A 21,342-nucleotide genomic window follows, 5' to 3' on the forward strand; every position below is an offset into this window, starting at 1 on the left:
TCTATGGCATGGCTATAAGTGCATGGAGATTGCCTGCGTTGCTGGAGTAACAAGTATCCTCCTCAGTAAAAATCTGGTGCTCCCATTGGCAAGAAGCTCCACTCCCTTGCAGTTCACGTCTCTGCCGGAATGCAGAAAACAGTAACAGAAGTATTTCACCAGTGGTCTGGCTCTGTCACACTTGTATCTTGTCTTTTCTTCAGTTTGTGGTGACCTCTGTCGCTCCTGTTGTTGTGGTAGAGTTTTGTGAGACAGTAAGAGTGTTATTCCTTCATGTATGCTAATTATGAGCTGGAGACTCGCTCATAACTTGGAGGCTAGTCTTCTGAGAACATGTGGCTGTTTTTCAGCTGATTGTAAACAGGCTGCCCAAAGTCATGAAGAGCTTAAAAAGGATGTTATTTATATTAATCATAGAGTCATAGAATGGTTAGGGTTGGAAAGGACCTTAAAATCATCTAGTTCCAACCCCCCCTGACATGAGCAGGGACGTCTTATATTTCATAGCTGCCAGTTAATACAGATGGGACATAGTGGCGATTTCATTGCATATTAAACAACAGCTAGGCACTTCCTTGGAGCTATTTCATCCCCTTCACCACTGCTTGTAGGCACAGAAGAGACATGTTGCTGAAAACGCAAATTGCAAGAGGCTGCCTGCAGCAAAAGAGTTGAGGACCCCAAAGAGCAGCGAGGCTCACCTTCAGGGACATGGCTGGTTTGGGACCCGGTTTTGGGAAGGGACAGTTTCCAGAGTAATGCAGCCCACATCACATGCATGGGAACTCTTTCTGCTGCAGTCAGTTTCCACTACCATGGGTTCTTGCTTACCCCCTCCTTACATCCTAAAACTGACTGGGAGGTAAAGAGGGATGATAAATGTATGGATTACATGCAGCTGATACAGCAAACAGAGTAAATCGGATTATTTAAAAACACCAAATTGCAGGTGCTTCCTGAACCAGGTACTCCCAAGGTTGAAGAGCTGTACCCCAGCACATACCAAAAAGATAGCCCTGAGCTTGATGATAGAATTTAAATGGTTTTGAAATGAAACATACAAAGTGTCCAAGTATTTTTCTTTCTTTTCTCTTGTTTGCCAGAAAGCACAGCCCCAACTCTTGAGTTACAGATATCCTGTAAGTTCCTGCATACTCATTTTAATTTGATTTTTACATTACAATCTTAGAAAAATGTATGTACTGAAACTTGCAACCTTTTTAGGTTGTTTTATCTTATTATGACTTGTTGGCTTGTTATCTTGGGAGAATCTCTCACCTGTATCTGAGTGACAAGATACAATTCTGCTGTACTGAGTTGGAGAGAAGAAAATGGTATATTTAATATACCTAAAAAGTGTAGAGTATAATACTGATTACACTGCCATCTATTAAAAATTATCCTACAGGACACATACAGGGAGCACTGCATTTGGGACTGTGAAGTACATTAATTCATAAATAAACCCAGAGTCCAACTAATGCTTTATCTCTTAGATTTCACAGGGAGGATTTTGATTGGCTCTTGATTTGGATGGGGGGAAACGATGAACAATCCTCCATCTTCCTTGGCAGATTTTCAGGGAGTAACCAAATTCACCACTGAAAATATCTGTACATGTCTTCTAATCTGTATCTGTCTCCTACTGGTTGTGATAACCATGGTCTTCTGGATATCACGGAATGCTGAGTGGCAATCAGGTATAGAAATGCTTTCTGGTTTGGTGCACATTCATAACGCTTTTAGGTGTTTTGTACTAGCTCAGAAATGGTGGCTTGATGTAAAATGTTCACTAGTAAATGTTCACGGTCATTAACTGGATTAACCTGTTTGATGTGACGACGTGGCCGAAAGCTTTGCTGGCAGGTTTTTTCCCTGTACATCCTGGGCTGTGCCGGGTGCTGGGTTTTACCATTGCAAAAGTTGCCAGTTTACCCAAGCAACTGCGCCTTGTCTGTAACGGGGCCCAGGGAAGGATGCTCTCCCCGCTGGTACTTAGTTCATTTCAGGTTTTTTCAGTTCTAGAAAAGCACCTCAGTGATCTTACACCGACACCTTGCTTTGTACAAGGTCCTAATAACTATGTTTAAATTTCCTTCTTCTCTTAAATTATATAGTTGATTTGTCTTTTCTCATGATGGCAATTTTATTGTAAGGGTTTTATTTCTTTTTTACTGTGTACAAACTCAAACACTGAGGTGGCTGTTAAGAAACTAAAATCATTCTTGCATCATAATTAATAAGTATGTGTAAGAGAATAATCTTGTAAAAGCTGATTACCTCAGTTATTAATAATTAGGATTTACGAGTTAAGTAATATACTGCAACTATATCCAATTCCTTGGGAATTTCATGTGGAAAGTGGAGAGATAATTTTAGAAATAATCCCATGTGTGAATTTTCTTTATAATTAATGCCTGAGGCTGTGAAACCCTAGGTGGCAACTGAACTAGCATTTTAGGTTATGCCTGTGGCTGCTCCTTGTATGCTTTCCTATTTGAAGCTGGTGTGGCAATCTGAAGTTTTGTCTCGTTTGTGAGACATAAGAATTTGTCAATTTCACTGTGCTTTGCTTAATTTTATTCTTAGTAAGATTTTTGTTTTTCCAGGATTCCTCTGGCAGAAGAATTAACACATCTGAGCTTCATGTGTACATACATGTGGTTGGCTGTTCCTTCTGTTTTCTTCTGTATTTTTTTTCTGTCTACTGCCTACTAAACAGGCTTAGTATAAACAGTTTTTAATATCTTAAAAAAAATAATAGAGCACTTTTAATCTATTTTTTCTGGTTCAGTGATATATGAAATCTTGCAAGCCTGGAGGGAACAATTAAAAATCTAACAATTTTTTTTTAATCAGGAGCTTAAGCATGTGTCCGTATTTAAATAAGCAAGTTATTTTGTTGAACTTCAGATGGAAAATTTGCACTTTTGAAGTTAGGCGTGTTTTGATGCACCAGAATGAATTACAGCCCATGCGAGCCTACCCCGGCCCTTTCTCCGGCGATTCTGTACTCAGGCATATGTTTTGGGGGATATCAGTTAGATAGCCTTTGCAATGCTATTTGCCAGCCAGTCTGACAATAGCCCTTCTCTTTAGTTCTCCCTCCTTTTCTAATTAAATTCCTTTCTTGTAACAAACACGATCATCACCTCAGCTTTCAAATTTCCCAAGTATCAGTTCAAGATTTGGCATCTGCCAGGTACAAATGCAGTTGGGTTTCTTGGTTACATGTACTCTCAGGGTAACAAACCACCCTGCTGCTTCTGCCAACCACGACTACTTGAACAGTTTCCTAAATCCATGTGCTGCTTCTGCCCTGAGGACAGAGCTCTCATTGCTCATTGAGGAACCACCCGTGTCACATGCATAGTGCAGGGCTAGCTCCACACCCCCCAAAACTCTCTCGTACACCTCCCCAGCTGGTCTCCAGCCCTAAGGAGAGCCCTTCGAGCGGCTGCTGGGTGGCAGGGCTCTGCCATACTGCGTTGCTGGCCTAGTGTCTACATCAAAGCTTTTTGTATTACTCTTTGTTAGCTGAAGTTCGTGGAGAAATCAAGCTTGTATCTTGCAGAGAATGAAAGCAAACTGCCCTCTCAGCCAGGTGTGAGGAAACATGTTCAGCGTAACAAAGGTTTCGCTGCTCTCAGCTGCTCAGCCATTTCCTGAAGGTCTCTCAGATGTAAACGACCTGAATGTTTCGCCACTAATTTGGATGGCAGAAAACTTGAGAATGAAGGCCAAGATTAAAGGAATAGGTATGTGCCACATGTCCTTCAGTGCCTTACTGTGGCATCTCCAAGCCTCTGGATTGCAGTGTCCTAGGCTGTGAAGGCCAAGCCTGGGCTGAGCATCTTCAAGTGTTCGAGGTGTTCCTGTTTTACTGGTCTGGATCAGACACATTACACGGCAACAGAAGTCACACCTAGAGGTGATCTGTCATGCATTTGAGGGAAGGCTGACAAATAATTAAGTTTTACGATTCAATACTAGGAAAGCATTCTAAGTTTTATTTTGCATTCATAGCCAATGTGACATTTAATAGTGGAGCTAAACAATTACTCATGCTAAATGCTCCGCATAATGTGACAAGATGGCTTTTAAAACATAGGGATAATTTTTTTTCCAACAAAAGTAGAGACAAGCTTTAACTGTGGAGAGGAAGATAGTGGAGCAAGGCCATGTTGTCATTATTACTAGATGTGTAGTTAGAACAGAAGTGTGAGTGTACTTATTTCAGAGCCGAAGCTGCAAGGCTCTCCCCTTCTGGCAGTGGTGGCCTTGGCTGGGCTGCTGGAGCTGGGCAGAGGAAGGCAGGGCAGAACCCCAGCACTGGCGCCAAAATGTGAGGCATGCATTTTGTTTTGCTTTTTAAAAGCTACTCTGTTCCCTTTTTATCTACGTTTAAGTTATGTGATGTACCAAAGTCACAGTTAAGTTTTACTGTTTTTACAGACACAGGCTTATGTCCTGTTTTCTTACTGAAGAGCTACTCCTTCTCCCAACTTTTCCCCAGTGCTTCCTCCAGACAGTGAGCCAGCCCCAGCTGGCCAAGCCCAATGCTTTCTCTCACTAATGAGCAAGTATAGGGGCAGCAAGACTGTGCCAGCCTCTGCCCAGGTTGGCACACGGGGATCACATGGCTGCACGTGGGTGTCTGTCGAGTATAAAATCAAACATTTTCCCTGTGTAGAGGTACTTGTGCATTCCTCCAGCGAGAAGCCCGGGCGGGGCTGTCATTATGAGTTGGAGAAGGGCTCTGTACACTGCAGGCTGGTGTGCTTCTCCATCCACCAGAACTGGTCTAGATGCCGCTCCTGCCCGCGGCAGCCTGTGCTGCACCTGAGTGTACGTTAACGCTGTGGTAAACTACTTCAGCTGTTGGCGAGGTGTGACGCTAGTTACCGCTGCCGGGCCTCGGGCTCCCCCGAGACCGTGCTGCGCGGCCAGCCGTGGCTTAAGCGGCTTTGCCAGGGTTACGTTTCACTAAGGCCCAAGCAAGCTCCAGCGGGAGCCCGGCCCCTACCGCCGCCGCTACCTGCGCGGCCCGGCGCTGGCCCGCGCTCTGCGGGCAGGGGAGGGGCCCGGCGGCGGGGCCGGGCCGTGGCGGGACAGCCCGACGCAGCGCCGCGGTCCTGCAGCCACAGGGGCTGGTGGAAGGCTACGCAAAGGCCGCGCGCCGCAGGTGGGGCGGGGAGACGGTTGTGTCCCCCCGCTCCCGGAGGCGCTGCCATGAGGTGAGGCCCTGGGTGGGTGGGCTAGACCGCGAACGGGCCCTCCCCTTCGGCCGGCGGCCCAGCGCGGGCTCCTCACGGTGGGATCAGCGCCCGGCGGCGAGAGGCGCGGGGCGGGTGCGATCCGCGGGTATCTCTGCCCCTCCCCTTCCCCGCGGCCCGGCGCCCGCCGCGCCGGCGGGGCTGCCGCGGCCTGAGAAGCGGTGCTTCTTGCTTCCCCTTCGCCGAACTGCAGGGAGCGGCGGTGGCGGGCGGGAGGTGCTGCCGCCACCCTGAGGTCGCGGCGGCCCCGAGGAGCGGGCGATGGATGGGGAGGGCGAGGCGGATCTCTCCAGCGACAAGGCGGCGCCGCGGTGGAGGAGGAGGTCGACCCCCCGGCCGCCGTCCCGTGCCTGGAACAAACCTCGGCCTCAGTCGTACCAGAGCCCCAACGGGGTGCTTTTCACCGACTTTCCCGTGGAGGACGGGTGCACCTTCACCGTAACCCAGCCTGCCGGCACTGTCAGCACCTGTCCGGGCGGCGGAGCGCTCCGGGGGGGCGCCTTGGTTTTCAGCTCCAGCATGGGATCAGTGTCCAACGGGACGGTGCGGCCTCCAGCCCGTCAAGCGGTCTCCCCTGAGCGGTCCTCCCAGGTGCTCTCTGTGGTCTCGAACAGTCCTGTCGGTGTTACTGCCAACGGCACCATTACCTCACCAGGAAGCCAGCTGGGTCGTCCCCTGAGGATTTCCAGTCAGTCAGCACTTTCACCGCAGCGAGAGCGGATTGTTTTCACGGGCAGCCCTCAGCCCTCACCTACTGGAAACACGCCTTCCCCCAGTAACAGCAACGCGGCAGAGCTGCCGCTGCCCTTGCGATGCAGCCGGGTTTCCAAAATACCGGAGAAAGTGTCGCCGGTTTCCCATGCGATTTCCCCAGAGCAAGGGGTCCCTCCTCAGAGGCCGGTGTCCCCTCGGGACCAGCCTGCCGTCCTGAGCACCAACAGCCCTGCCGCTCTCAAAGTGGGCACGCAGCAGATCATTCCCAAGAGTTTGGCTTCTGAAATAAAGGTGACTAGTAAAGCCAACAGCCATAATGCGGACATGAGCAAGAGAATGTTGAAGGTCCGCAGCATGGTGGAGAGCCTCAGCGTGCCTTTGGTTGCCGATGCTGAGGAAGAGGCTGAAGGTGACTTGGACAGTGCAGGGACCCTGCGTCGCGGCCTGAGGTCAACATCCTACCGCAGAGCGGTGGTGAGTGGCGTGGACTTCGACAGCTCTAATAATTTTAAGAAAAAGAACAGAATGTCCCAGCCCATACTCAAAGCAGTTGTTGAAGATAAAGAGAAATTTTCGAGCCTGGGGAGGATAAAGGTAAGTTGTGCTGGTCAGTGGCATGGTGATTTGAATGGTGTAGGCTACACTGGAGTGTGATTTGCAATCTGTTTTCTATAAATGCTGGGGATTTTTCAGTTTTCTTTTTGCTACCACCAAACTTTTTATGGATGTTACGGATGAGTCTCGCAGATCACTTCCAAGTGTTGCTTTCAAAGTGCAGCGGCAGAGGCTTCAGGGACATGATACTGTTGAAATCTAGGCAGCTCCAAACTGTGTTAATGGCAGCCTCATGCTTGCTTTTCCTGGATTCCCCAGAACATGGAGGTTTTCTTTCACAATCAAGCTGATGTTTTAAAACCTGTTTCCCAGAAAGTGATAATAAAACTGGAAAAAAAAAATCCAAACCATAATAAAGTCTGCCTGCTGGAGCAGTAATATCCTCCCCTACTTTTTTGTTTGGTTGGGGTTTTTGTTGGGTTTTTTTTGTTTGTTTTGGTTGGGTGTTTTTTTGATTTGTGTGTTTTGGGGTTTTGTTTTTTTTTTTTAATTGATAGAGACAACTTCAGGTATCCTTTTGTAGTTTAACGCCTGCAAGTAAAAGCAGGATGCCTGTTTGTAATTTTTGATTGTAATCCCTTAGGAATAGCAGATCTATATTGAATGTTAATATATTCAAATTGTAAAGACTTTCTGAAAATACTCTTTTACTTGAACATACCATATAGTAATCTTGTATTCCTTCTTTTTAAATATAATTTGTTACTTTTAAGAATGTATTGGTAGATTTCTGCAGAGTTTGGAATTGTGTAATAAAGTACTCCAGGCTGAGGGCTAGTGTTGTAGGTATTGAAATAATTATCAGCTCTATGACAATTTTCAGTGAAATTAAAAATTATGGCTTGTGAAAATGCTACAAGTGGTGAAATAGTAATTGATCAAATTGTGAACTACTACAGCATAGGGAGGTGATTTGGTTTGGTAGCAGATTTATAACAGTAAGCTGTGTTTAAAATAGGAGGACATGACGTTGTCCTGTCCTTACATCCTAAACTCTCTTTGCTGGTAGTATTTTTTTAAAATAGACCTCTTAGACCATAGGACTTGTTGCACGAAAAGAGCTGTTTTATTTCAGGGGTTTCTTTGGTCTTAACATTAGTTTACAGAATACTTGATGTGGCTGTTAGTTGTAGAGTGTGTGGAAAGCGGCAGCTGCTCAGTCCTGCACCTTATGTCCTCGTAGGAAGGCCCAGTGACAGTGGATGAGTTGAGAGTTCACTGAACTCTTGTAAAGCTAGTAGTGTATTATGCTTTCGAAATGTAGGAAAATGAAGCATTTGGGACAAATACGTATAAACAATGAACAAGAGAAGAAAAACTAGAGTAGCTTTTCATCTTCTGTGCGGAAACAATTGTTTGCATGAATACTTGTCCAACATCAGAAGTTCATAGATCAGGGCCTGTCAATTTGGCGCCTAAGTATCAAATAAAACAGAAGCTCTTGTTACTGTTGGTTATTTTGCATTCTTCTTTTAATGTGTATGTATCTCTTTCTTGTTAAAATCATCAGAAGAAAGTGCTGAAAGGACAAGGGACCTTCGATGGGGAAGGTAAGCCCTTTTCTGTACAGACTTGATAATATGCTCAGTCGCAAGAGAAATGAACTTCAGGATCATTTTGCATACTTTCGTATGTAGTCAAAGGCTAACTACCTTGTTTTTCAGTAAACTGGCTAAAATATGGAACCGTAACTTTGGTTCTAGACATACTTTAGGGACTACTTTAAAGAATACAGAATGGCAGGCTGAAAATTGGGGTTTAGGGGCTTCTTTTCAATGTAAACTCCTGTCCCTCCTAGAAGGTGAACTGATGAATGTGTCCATCTCAGCTGTGACAGTTCTGCAGAATGACATGGATGAGGCTTATTCCTTCCTTTGGCACTGCCTTCCTGCCTGTTCCTGGTGACTCCTCCCAGGTGCAAGACACAACTTTTGTGCATCAGCTAATGGGTTTGGGGTAATCACCTGCAGCAGATGTCTGAATTGTTGCTCCCTGAGTTCATGCATGATTCATGCAGCCATTTCTTTCCTTTCCTTGTAAGGCAAGTGTGCTGGGGTGAATTCTGTGACTTTGTAGTCCTCTTCTTGCTACAAGCTTCAAGTTTGTCAGAACGCTGTTCATGTATCTTCTTTTTTATGTTTCTCATTAATTCTGGGCTTTGCCAAGTTTGCTGCTTTTCCCAGTATTTTGACAACAAAAAAATTCTTTCCTGGCTATGAGTTCATGGCAGTTTCATTATAACAACTGCTACTTTCTTGGCTTTTATCTGCTAGATGCATCCTTAAGGTCATCTCAGCTGCTGTGTTACCTTCCTTGTCTTGTTTCTATTTTCAAAACATTCCACTTTATTCTGTTTGCATCACCCCCTGTCTTACTTTCAACTTTCTCACACTATCTCCCGATGACACTTTCTAGATTCTCTTCCAGTGGCTCCCTTCTATCTTGGACTGATCCCAACTAATAACTTTCTCTGTAATGCCTCTCAGAATTTAGTTGCTGTACACAATTTCGTGACTTAAAAGTGTATAAACTGTACAGACACATTCCAAAGAACAAATACAAAAGGCCAGACCTTGTGTAATACTCAGCCATGGCTGTATGGTCCGAACAGGTGAAAGAGATCCAGCCAGCCTGGCGTAAGACCTCAGGAGTTGCAGCTGTGCATGGAGCAGCTACACCTTTCACTTCTTTCCCCTTTCTCTTGTAGGGGAAGATCAGCTATTGTCCAAACCCTGACCCGTCTCTAAACTGCCTTTCAGAGTTTGCTTTCTTAACAACTTAATCCATCTTTGTTATTCTAGCCTCGAATTTCTCTGCCCTTTTGTGGCTGCTTTTGAAAATGGTGTGTGATCAAGGAGGTTGGGAAATGGAAAGGGTATGCTCCACACCTGTGTTTCTTTGCCATTGATATTACTGAATTAATACTGAATTAATAGTAATACTGAACTAATAATTACTGAATTAATACTGAAATATATAATGAATGTATTTTGCCTCAAGGCTCATAGGCCGCTGACTTATCCCAGCAGGCTTGGAAGTTTCTGTTTAGAATAACCTGACCTCAAATTGCCGAAGTTTGGATCATTACCTTCTTTTAGTGTAGTGTAAAGATGGTAATTTAAAGCTGACAATGAAAGTTAGTATGGATAGTGGATTTACAGTGGTCTGGTAGATTAAAATAGCTAGACCTCCAGATTAGTGACTCTGCTCTACTGACACGCTTGTTCCGTTTTTGAATTGCTGGCTAATTATGAAACATTGTACAGCAAACCAAGGAAGAAAAAATTGTTTTCTGTTTTTTCGTGACAAAGGACACATCTGTTCTTTAATTCAGTCAGTGTGGATCTTTTTGGTAGTGGTACAGTGATCAATTGTTACTGTGCTGCACCATTGTCCATCCTAAATAAGATACTATCTTTGTCTTGTGGAGTTTGTGAACGGTACATTGACATTTTGGTTTCTTTCATAGTTTAGATGTTACTTACAATTTTTGTGAAAACAACTAAGCTAACTTTCTAGCAATTAATGACATACCATTGTTGTTTTATAGAAGATGCTGTATTATATCAGAACTATAAAGAAAAAGCTTTGGACATAGATTCTGATGAAGAGCCTGAGCCCCGAGAGCAGAAATCAGATGAAAAGATTGTTTTTCACTATAAGCCCCTGAGATCAACATGGAGTCAGCTGTCCGTTGTGAGTATTTAATCATCACGTAGCCAGACAAAGTGTCTAAGAATCTGTTGAAGCAAGTCTCTTTACTTGCTACTGGAGTTTTTGGATGAAGTTTGTCACCTTCTTTTCCCTTTCAAAATATAAGATGTCTCTGAATATTATTTTTTTATTGACAACTTTACTACTATTCAGATGTTATTAATCCAAATCCAGAGGTCTCCACTTAGCTTCTGTCTAGGTTTTATATAAGGTAACTCCAACAGCTTAAGGAAAGCATAAATCATGTTTTAGCAGTCATTTCTAGTAGGTATAGACTGATGCTCCTGCCAGAATCAGTTTCTCTGGTTACCTGACACCTCCCTTTTTCTAGCATAGGTGTTTGTAGGCTTACGTGGCCGCACCATAGAGTGGTTGGAGTATGTGATTGAAATTGCCAAGAAAAAAACCTCAGTATAGTTTAAGATGAAATTAAATACAGCTTTGAAACGTAAAGGAATTAATATTTAATAGTTTTACACTTCTAAGATACCTTTTGTTCTTTTTAAACTATGCTGGACAAAAGAAAAATCAAGCATGTCTCTTGTTTGCACACTGAATTTGGGACCCTGACTTTGTACTTCCCACTGTTACTGGAGGTGGCTGCCTGGGCTCGGCTTGCACTGAGGGTGTTGGCAGCTATACTGGTGCAGGTCCTTAGCAGAGTTACAGTTCACAGGCATGCATGGTGCTCTGTCTGGCTGTTCTGAATGACCTCTGGTCAGACAGCCCAAAAAGACAGGTTTACATCCTAACAGCGTGTGAACTCAGAGTGAAATCCGTGTAGTTCCTTTGTAGTTCTTCATGGTTCGCTTTCAATAAATTGGAGCGGTGCAGGCCAAACTTTAAATGGGATTTAGTTGTGTGTTGTTTTTTTTTGCTGAGCTTGGTTTTTCTCTTTGTAAGAACAACATGGAAGTCCTGATCAATTGCTGGTGTTTGGTTTTGTGCAATTGAGAGATTTAACTTTAGGGTCCTATATTTGGCTAAGACACAACTTTACTGATACATTAAGAGGGGAAAAAAGAAAAAAGTGTGTGAATTCACTAAAAGGGTGAATTATGCTAAAGAAAAGCTTCAGTTAGTTACAAACAAGTTTCTGCTGAATTGTTCTGAATAGCTGTAAACCTGCTTCAAGTTGGTTTAACTGCATATATTTAATGGAAACCATTTTAGATGGTGATATTCTGCTATCCTTAACACAGTCTGTGAAGCATCTGCAGTGGCTTTTGCTTAACAGCATTGTTAAACAAAGTAGAATTCTGCTGTTTCAATCAGTACAGTAACCTTTCTAGCTTCCCTCCTAATAAGCTGGCAAATTAATGATACTAGTTAATACTTTACAAGCTTTCATTGTATGCATGATTTTGAGACTAAAGAAACTGTAAAAAAATCTCTGTTTCTGTGGTTAATTTTATCCTTTGATCATTTTTGTGGCTTCTGGAGGGATATCCCTAAAATGAAGCATTTGGGGTTTTTTGGGTTTTGTTTATGTAATTTGTAGAATTATGTAGAACCTCATCTTTGTATGTGGTATAAGAAAGATTATTACATGGCATGATCACCTAGGATACTTGACCACTGGGGCCATTGGCTGTGTATATCCTATATGAATTAGTTATTGAGCCTCAGCAAGATGTTCTAAGGCTATTTAGATTGTCTAGAAGAGCTGTCTTAGAGATGTTGATGACCTTTTGCAGTATAAGATATTGAAATATGAATCCCTCTGATTCAGTAATTATAAAGAAGGCAAGAGAATGTGGTTTTGAAAAGATGTGCTTAATGAAAAAAAAGGATGTGCTTAATGTTATAAAATGTTTGTTTATAATGAAGTCAACTAGGTTTGGGGTTTTTTCTGCCTCCTAGGCAAACTAGCAGTTAAATGTTCATCAGCTGAGGTATTTTGGAAGGAATGCTATTCAGTAATAATAATAATAATTTCAAAAACATTAATTTGTCATGAGACCAAAATAGTATAAAGATCATCTCAGTAAGAGAACCCTTCCCGTGCCATGCTCACGGTTACATAAACCAACTTGTGTCTTTATGATTTCTAGCACAGGAAACTTACTCATTGTCTTTACTTGATTTATGAGGTCGAAAGTGAGGAGTATATGGGAAAAGGTAGTGCACTGTGAAAACAAAATACAGGAATCTGAATCTCATAGTGTCTGGGCTTATAATTCTGAAAAAACTACACATTGTCGATGTGTGTTAAAAAGTGAGTGTGGAATTGTAACAGGAATTCAGCTGTAAAATGTCAAGGTATGGGGTTTCAACATACATTAGAAAAGAAGGAAAATAACATGTTTATGGTATTTGTTAGCAGTGACTATGCTAGGAAATCAAGGGGAAAGAGAGCAGAAGCAATCCACTCTTTCTGTAGGATGTTTCTTTGGCCATACAGGCTTGACAGCTGTATGGAATTGTCAAATCCTTTATGATAAAAATAAAAAGAAGGCATTTCTGTCTTCTTGCAGTGTATGCACACATGTGAAACTAAGGTTGAGATTTTAAGGGAACATTTAAAGGTGCTATTTAAATCCAGTTCCTTTCACATTTCTCTCTTCAACCCTCTTCCTCCTTAGGTTCCTATTACAGATCAGACAGCTAGCAGTAGCTAAGCAGATGGCTATGTAAGGAGCTACCTTATCTACTATCTCTGTTCCTTCCAACCTTCATCTATTAATTTAAAAGTGTAATTTAGGGAGAATGACTAGTTATTTCCAAGATGTATTCCAATAGAATCTTGCGATGTTTTTGAAGAACTTCCAGCAGATCCTAGGCAGTGATACTAACTTGTGCATTATATTGAATGCATTTACTTTCCAACAAATGCAGCATTCGGTGGGTGTGGATAACGAGTGTGCATTATTGCGCATGCAAAGAATCACAGCAGTGGTTAGGTTGGAAGGGACCTCTTGAGTTCATCTTGCCCCTGCTCAAGGAAGATCAGTTAGAACAAGTTGTCCAGGACTGTGTCCAGTCAGGTCTTTACTATCTCCATGGGTGGAGACCTCACTCATGGAGGCAACCTCCTCCTGGGTTGGTTGCAACCTGTTGCACAGTTTGACCTCTGCATCAGACTGGTGGACTTTGAACTTAAATGTCTGGTTTTCCAGGACGTTACCATCCAGCCTGGAGAATGGTACATGTTCAGTTTTCGTTACTACTGTCAGTGCTGCTGTGATTCTTACAAATATTCCTGAGATCTAGCACTGGAAACAGGTATCCCATGGCCTGGGTAATGCTCATAATTATTGAAGTATTTAATATTAAATGGTGTGTTAGGATTTAGTCGTCCATTTCATGCCCAGTAGGTTCCATATATTTATGGACTGCATTGAGATTTTGCATATTCTCTCAGCTGCTGTCTCTCTGACCCAAGGTTTGGTCATCTTATGTGGTGTTTTTCTGATCATCTCTTTCTCTTACCTGGGACAAGCACAGTTGTGATTTTTCTCATTGATTTAGAAACCTGCTACAAGTTGCTTTACCAAGTTACTCAGTGTCACCTTTCCATAGTTGTCTCTTCTCTGTGGTATCAAACAAAAACTACCTGGTTTTAGTGTGGGGGATCGTCAGGGCAAATCTTTGAGTTAGTTCTTGTTTCTCTCCCAGTATCAAAGAGGGGATGTTCAGTTTGCTTTACAGTGCAACCACTTAACTATATTTCTCAAAGAATTACTTCTGGCGAGTTCCCCCACTGTAGCGCGTCCTTATTCTGGAGGAACTTCTTGTACATAACCATAGAGTTAACCTGTTGTTCTTTTACCCTTTCCTCCTTATCTCCGTGGTTTAATCAGTCATATCTGATTGCTGGAAAACAGCAGTCCAGTGTGATAGCAAGACATTAGTAGCTGTAGTGTTGGGCCTCTTCTGTTCTTCCTGGTTATGCTCTTAGCTTATATTAAGTTTTTGTTTGCACAGTATCACAAATGTGATTTTTAGGCTACTTCAGCTAAAACATTTTGGACACCTCAAAAATAGGAGTTGAATTTTCTTTCATAGAGTATACCAAAAATAGTTTCCACATTTGGGCCTCTTTCTCTTTGGAAGTGTTACTGTTGATTTAAGAGTATAAGGTTGAGCCATTTGTTTATTAATGTGTACTTTGTATGTACACACCCATGTATGACAAAATAATGGTCACAAAACACAGCTACAGCTTTTTGAACAGAATACTGCAGTTGTCGCATCGACCTCACGGGAAATTTGCAGCTGCTGTATTAACAGGAAGCATTGAAATCTCTTGGATATGTTCATAGGTATTTCCTGTGTTGGCATGTTTCTAGAAGAGTCTTCCACTGCATCCGGGAAGAAGTGACAGTGTACTTCCTAGCGAGTGCTTTAAAGCTTTCAGGTTGTTGATTGAAAGGTACTTGAAGAGTGTAATAGAAAGGCATCTAATCAGTTCTTGCTTGCTATTCACAAGTGCATGCTTGCGGTGACACAGGAATTTGTAACTGGTGTTCAGAAGAAAAATTGCTCAAACACCAGAATATTTATGTTGGTTTTATAAGTATATACATGTGTGTGTACATACTATGGTGTGCACACAAACCAAAGCACAGCACTTCTTAATGTTGTGCCATCTTTACTCTTGAGCCTGCTATCCAAGTCTGTGGTGCCTGGTACGTAGGAATAAAATGAAAAATCATGTATCCTTTAAAATTCCAGGGAACAAGTAGAGTAAGAAGACAACATTCTTCACAATAGTACATTAGGAGCTTTTGGAGAAGACTGAAAGAAATGAGAGACTCTAAATGCATCTGCTAGGTTTCATGTCCCATGACATTTGCTCCACAAATAGAACAGTATCTTTCACATGTATAGTACAGCGCAGTGGCTTTTCTTCCCTCCCCAGGTCCAGTGTGCCATATGCACATGACCCTCCTGATTTGAGGTCCTATGTTCAACATTCCTTTAAGAAATGCATAAAGTCAGTCCCTCCTTGGTGCTTTGCTTTCTGGTTTGTTTTTTAATGTTTTCCTGATAAATGGCATAATGCATGTGATTTGCAGCGGGAACAAATAAACTTCAGGGGTCTCTGGTGTAGAGTTTAGTAGCTGAGCGTGTGGCTTCAGGCTGTGGAAAACAGGGTATGGCTGCAGCTCCCGATGGTTGTCTATGGAGAGCTGGGGCAGACTTGTCTTGGCTGATCTGGCTCTAGGGTGCTGAGTGGGAAGAGACGTTGTAGGGTTAAGAATAGAAATACAGGACTTGACCATGTCCGTTTAGGGTAAAGCTGGAGCTCCTGTGGAATCATGTTTTGGCCAACACCAAAGGTGTCCACACCTTTAGGTGTGTTTGACAAATGAATACACTGAGACATTTCAAGCTGAGTTGGAAAATGAACCTTGTGATGTGTGTGTGTGTCAGTCAGGAAATCTGTCTTGAAAGGAGAAAGCAGTTTCAGTCTGTGTGTGTGTAGAATCCAGGTGTGTTGTGCATGGTGACAGTTATTTGCCTGAGCATGCTTTTGCTGCAGCAGTTCTGTGTTTGTGTCGTGGGATAGTTTTTAATGAAATTATTTAGGTTTTTGATAAGTCAAAGGACAGGTGTTTTTGACTCATTTTTTTTATTTCTGCTGGTTGATTGCTCTCTTTCTGAAGTGGACATATGCTTTAGCTGAATTATTAGTATGATGTTTTGATAGTCCTGTTGGTTTTTGTTTCTTTTTTTTAAATCACATTTTTTTCTACAGAAGATGTTAAGAATTTTAATGTTTTTTACATATATATTTTAGGTAAAGAAGAATGGATTATCAGAAGCGATCAGCCAGGAAGAAAGAAAAAGACAGGAGGTACTTTTTGAAGTAACACATTCGTTTTGGTTGATTGTTTAGGGATGCACTGCATGCCTGTTATAATACTCTTTATTTGTTGATAAGTAGACAATGCTGTTTCCTGTCCTAGAGTGAAGCGTTTTCTCTCCTCAGGGAGAATAAATAAACAAAACCTGTGTGTTGCCGATGTGCATATGTCCCTGCCATGGGTCTCCTGCCAACATCCTATGGGTCTTGCTGGAGAAGTGGTTCCTAGGTATGCTCACTCCAGCAGATGTGGCCTAGTTGATGGCTGCTGGGCAGCAGCAGTCACTGCTGTGTGCTGCGCCAGGGAAGGTGTACAATTAACCTGGTGTTCACAGAGGGTAGGAGGTGGCACATAAATTTTTAAAAGCAGTGAGGAACAAAGAACAGCTTTTTACAGTGCCCCTTAGTTGTAACTAATCCTGTGAACAGTTGTGAACAATTCTGAACATGCGAGCAGTGTGTATCTGGTGTAACTAACCTTTTTCCTTTCACGCTGAAATGGAGTAGGTGCTTCCATGCTGGCAGCAGTACAGACAACAGCAGCAATTACTGATGTAGTTATCTCTCTGTCTCTTTCCCCGTTGCTCCTTTTGTCCTCTTTACGCTTTACTCTTTCTCTTTGCTCCTTTTGTCCACTTGATCTGCTTTACCCTCCTTCCTTACTTACAGGGGCTATATCAAAATGAATGAGAGGTGTTGAAAAGAATAGCCTGACCTAGCCAACTATATCCCTGCAGTTCTTGAGGTATGTCCTTAATAGGGAAAACAAAACCAAAATCAAGTTGTTTTGTTTTTTTTTTAATAGAAACACTAGCATTTCCTGCCATGGTAATTTGTTCCAGTATCTTAATTTTGCTTCAGGACATACCTCAGCCTGAATATAGCCAAGTGAGACGTGATGGGTATTTTCTGCGAAGCTCATAGTATAGCAAGCCTCAAATATTAATTTAGCTGTGTGACCTGCAGCTGTTGTGTTCATACCTGAAATACAGAAACATCTTGTGTCGCATGGATGGGATTTAGGCAATGGTTTGTTCATTTTGGGGTTTGGTATTTGTTTCTTCTATAGTGTTACTACATTTCCTTGGCTATCTTCTTTTGCTTGGGGAAAAGGCAGTGCAGCAGTTCAGACCATGTGTCCTGCTTTTGTCTCCTCCTGCTGGGAAGCTTTGAGACATGAGGCATTTATTTCAGTCATATCCTTCAGGAGCCTTTAGCCTATGTTTCCTGGAGTCATATTTACATCCCTTCAAAGAGAACAAGTTCTATAGATGCCTTTTAAGTGTAAAGTCTTCAGTGTTATCAAAAATGTTTTCAAGCCTGAGGTTTTTTTTTATTTGAATATTAGAGGCCCATTCTTTCAGAGGGTGTCTAAATAAATATTCTGAAGATGTAGTTGTACTACCAAGTTTTCCTTTTGCTGCATTTCTTTAAATTGCTTGTTATCAATTGTTCTTTATCTAGTCTTTAAATTGCTTTTTAGAGCCTATTAGGTTATTTTTGCCATTATAACATATTGTCACTGCAGAAAAATTTTTGCTTTCTACCTTGATTAAATGTCAGTGTCATGCATTCATACACGTACCGTCTTTCAGAACACATTAGTGAGATGGATCTCTTTGCATCTTTTGTCTAAAGAATAGACAGACTGATGTGAACTGAAATATTTTTTGATCTTGTAAGCTGAGAACTCTAACTGTGCCATATGTATACAAACTGCAGTATGCATCTGGCCTCTTTAAGTGTTTCCTGTCCATCAGGATTCAAATCTCTGCTTACCTTGCTGTCAGGCAAATGAACCACAGAATGGTTTCAGACATCATTCATAAACAGTGTTAGCAAGTACCTGGTAAATACCACGTTCAGAGGCTGGGGTGGTGTAGTTACTGTATATCAAAGTCAAGATTGTTTCTTGATCCTTTTTTATTCTGCAAAATGTGTTTGGGTCATGGTAATATGATACTCTCTCCCTTCCTCACATGTTAGAAGCAAACAACCTTTCTTTGTCTGACTTAGTTCTGAATTTATTTAATGACTTTGTTACCGAACTGGAAAGATGTCCATGAGGGTCCTCAGTAAAAGCATGAATAAACCCCTTCCAAAACAATAATAGGAGAGCTTGTATATTTTCCTGTGTTGAAAAATGTCTGGGTAGAAAAAAATTAGGCATAGAACTCTACAGCAATTGTTAGGTAGATCCTTTCTTTGTGAGCACAGCTGGCAGAGAGGTACAGGGAGACTGAAGACTGGAAACTTAACTGCCAGGCAGAGGCCAGAATACCCTTTTGGGGCACCTTTCTGTGCATGGTTTGCCAAGCCGTGGGTAGGTTTGCTGCCAGAGTTTGGCTAACGTGTATGTTCTCTATAAATTCTTGAGGCTGATGGAGTTGGCAGGCAATTTAACAGTGCTTTAAGCATCACCTTTGCAAACCTTGTGCAGCAGTTTTGACTCTTGCGAATAAGATGTAGTATGTTGTAGCTGTTACCCAGCTGCTGCTGTATCTTTCACCAGATCCCTTCAGCTTTTTAGGTAGGTAGTAAGCTAGACAACTGGTACATACATTAGACCTCCTTTCCTTGTATCTATAATGGCCCCGTAGGTTTTTTGTGGAGTGCAGTAATCTTTACAGTGCATAAACCTTTAAGGCTTCAGCTAAAACAGATTTTTGTTGTTTTGTTCTAAGAAACCCAAAACTTGTTATTTTATTATTAAGATCTCAGTTCTTTGAGGAAGACTATTTAGAAAAGCAAGAATAATTTTCAAAGCACAGCCTGGGAACAATAAGATTCAGGATACCCAAGAGAAATTGTATTTGGTCAAAAGCGTACCTTAGTGACACCAGCAGAATTCACTAGGCTTGAACTCTCTAAGAAATTCTATGAACAAATGTCCCTAGGAGAATGTTTTGCATTTTTTTTCCCAGTATGGTTTGTCTCATATAGTGGTTGGAAATACTCAGGAAGGCTGCCTTCAACCTGCCTATAGTCTCCCTTGCCTTTACCTGGTCAGGGAAGAGCAGGATTTCTCTGTTGCATGTATGTAAGACCATCTGAGTGAACTCCTTCTCCAGACTGTCAGCTGCGAGACTTGCTCTGTGTATAGAGCCATGGGCATTAGCCTTTCTAAATACTCAGATCTGCACTGTGTCATTAGAGTACGTTTCTCCTTTGGTTTGAGAATGCTTAGAGAAATTAGTTGCAAATAGCTAATGAAATTGTAGATACAAGTATTAACATTAGTTACATTAAAAACAGAGTTACATTACTACCTCTGCTGATGGTATGATTCTGTGTTAGTAATGCCTGGAAGGTAGCACTGATGACAAATGCGACTTGATGGAGCTCTTGACAGAAGGGCTTAGGGAAATTTTTTTTCCATGTATGTACATACAAGAACTCTATTAGTTCAACAGCACATAAAGCCTTGAGAGGTGAAAGATGTCTAAAAGCTGGATAGGTTTTTACATGAGATGAACATTTCCCATGGAACATGTAAGTGGATTTCAAAGTCCATGGAAAGTTTGCTTTGTGTCAGCCAGCTGATGGAAGTTACCATGGCCACTCCTTAAGCAGTAGGGTGATAGAACAGAGTTGTTTGTGGGAGGAGAGGGAATTTGCTGGAGGTGCCTCTCCCGTGCCTGGTCCCTAATCCTTGACGGGGATGGTGGCTGCCACCCCTCCTGTCTGCTCTGCCTCCAGGCTTCTGGCTCTGCTGCACATAGCTCCTGCAGCTCGGCTTCTCCGGTGCCTGCTCTGAACTTGACGCTTTAAAAGTAGCGAAGCGTCACTGCTGATAGTTGACTAAAGCCTGAATTTTGCAAAGGAAAATTTTGCTGTTCTGCACGTGCTGGCAGAGTTCGGTTAGATGCTTTCAAGTAAATAACTCAGCAACTTCTGTTTAAAAAGAGCTAAAGCAAATACTGGCTGGTCAACAGTAGTATGACTGATAGAAGCTTCCAGCTGGACCACAGAAACAGATATGGTTTTTAATTTAAAACCAAACAAACCAAACCAGAACACCCACCACCAAACCCCATGTCTGTCGTGGTTTGAGCCCAGCCGGTAACTCAGAACCACGCAGCCGCTCGCTCACTCCCCCCCTTCCTCCCCCCGCTCCCGGAGGGATGGGGAGGAGAATCGGAAGAATATAACTCCCACGGGTTGAGATAAGAGCAGTCCCGCAACTAAGGTATAATACAAAACCACTGCTGCTACCACCAATGATGATAATGATTAGTGAAATAACAAGGGGAGAGGATACAATTGCTCACCACCCGCTGACCGATACCCAGCCCGACCCGAGCAGTGATCTGGGCCTTCCGGGTAACTCCCCCCAGTTTATATACTGGGCATGACATGCTGTGGTATGGAATACCCCTTTGGCTAGTTTGGGTCAGGTGTCCTGTCTCTGCTTCCTCCTGGCTTCCCCTCCTCCCTGGCAAAGCATGAGACTGAGAAAGTCCTTGGTTGGAACAAACATTACTTAGCAACAACTAAAACCATCAGTGTTATCAGCATTGTTCCCAGGCTGAAAGTTAAAAAACACAGCACTGCACCAGCTACTAAGAAGGAGAAAAATGACTGCTATAGCTGAACCCAGGACAATGTCTCATGATTAGGAATGGGGAGTGATTACAGTTGGTGTTAGGTTTTGGGTTTTTAATTCAAACTCTGTTTGCAGTTGCATTGAAATGTCTGAATATAGACTTTTTTAAAAAGTTTTTTTGTGGGCTTTTTTTTCCCCCTAGTATTAAATCCCTCATTTGTAAGTAAGTGATGCAGCTATCATGGAAATGAATGTTTATGTTATAATTGCTGTCTTACATGCAGTAACTTTCCTGTGCACCCTTCCTCCACATTTTCCTTTAACAAAACAAAACAAAAAAGCAAGCCTAGTCCATAGTAAGCCTTTTCTTTCCTCACTCCACTTTGCAGGCAATATTTGAAGTGATATCTTCTGAGCATTCTTATTTGCTGAGCTTGGAGATTCTGATCCGGATGTTTAAAAATTCCAGGGAACTGAGCCTCACAATGACCAAAACGGAGAGCCATCACCTCTTCTCCAATATCATGGATGTTTATGAAGCAAGCAAAAAGTAAGTTTAGCAATCCACTTCTACATTTAAAAAAAAATACACTGTAAAAAAATGTAAATTTAAAATTTAGTAATTTTAAATGTAAATTATTTATATTTTTAATTACGCCTGAGGG

General features: G+C 42.3%; 1 protein-coding gene across 2 annotated transcripts in view; it reads left to right on the top strand.

Annotated features, from left to right (window-relative positions):
* The first annotated feature begins 5,144 nt into the window (after positions 1–5,144).
* ARHGEF26 (Rho guanine nucleotide exchange factor 26) overlaps positions 5,145–21,342 on the top strand; it is a 56,537-nt gene continuing 40,339 nt past the window's right edge. For both annotated transcript variants that reach the window (XR_003992595.1, XM_030494460.1), the window contains exons 1-5: positions 5,145–6,584; positions 8,116–8,155; positions 10,156–10,301; positions 16,066–16,122; positions 21,067–21,227. Coding sequence is in view for 1 of the 2 variants with exons in the window: in XM_030494460.1 (XP_030350320.1) it covers positions 5,538–6,584; positions 8,116–8,155; positions 10,156–10,301; positions 16,066–16,122; positions 21,067–21,227 (1,451 nt within the window). In the remaining variant the exon portion in view is untranslated. The remainder of the gene's footprint in view (positions 6,585–8,115; positions 8,156–10,155; positions 10,302–16,065; positions 16,123–21,066; positions 21,228–21,342) is intronic.

Source organism: Strigops habroptila, chromosome 8 (assembly GCF_004027225.2).
Source record: "Strigops habroptila isolate Jane chromosome 8, bStrHab1.2.pri, whole genome shotgun sequence".
NCBI lineage: Eukaryota > Metazoa > Chordata > Aves > Psittaciformes > Psittacidae > Strigops > Strigops habroptila.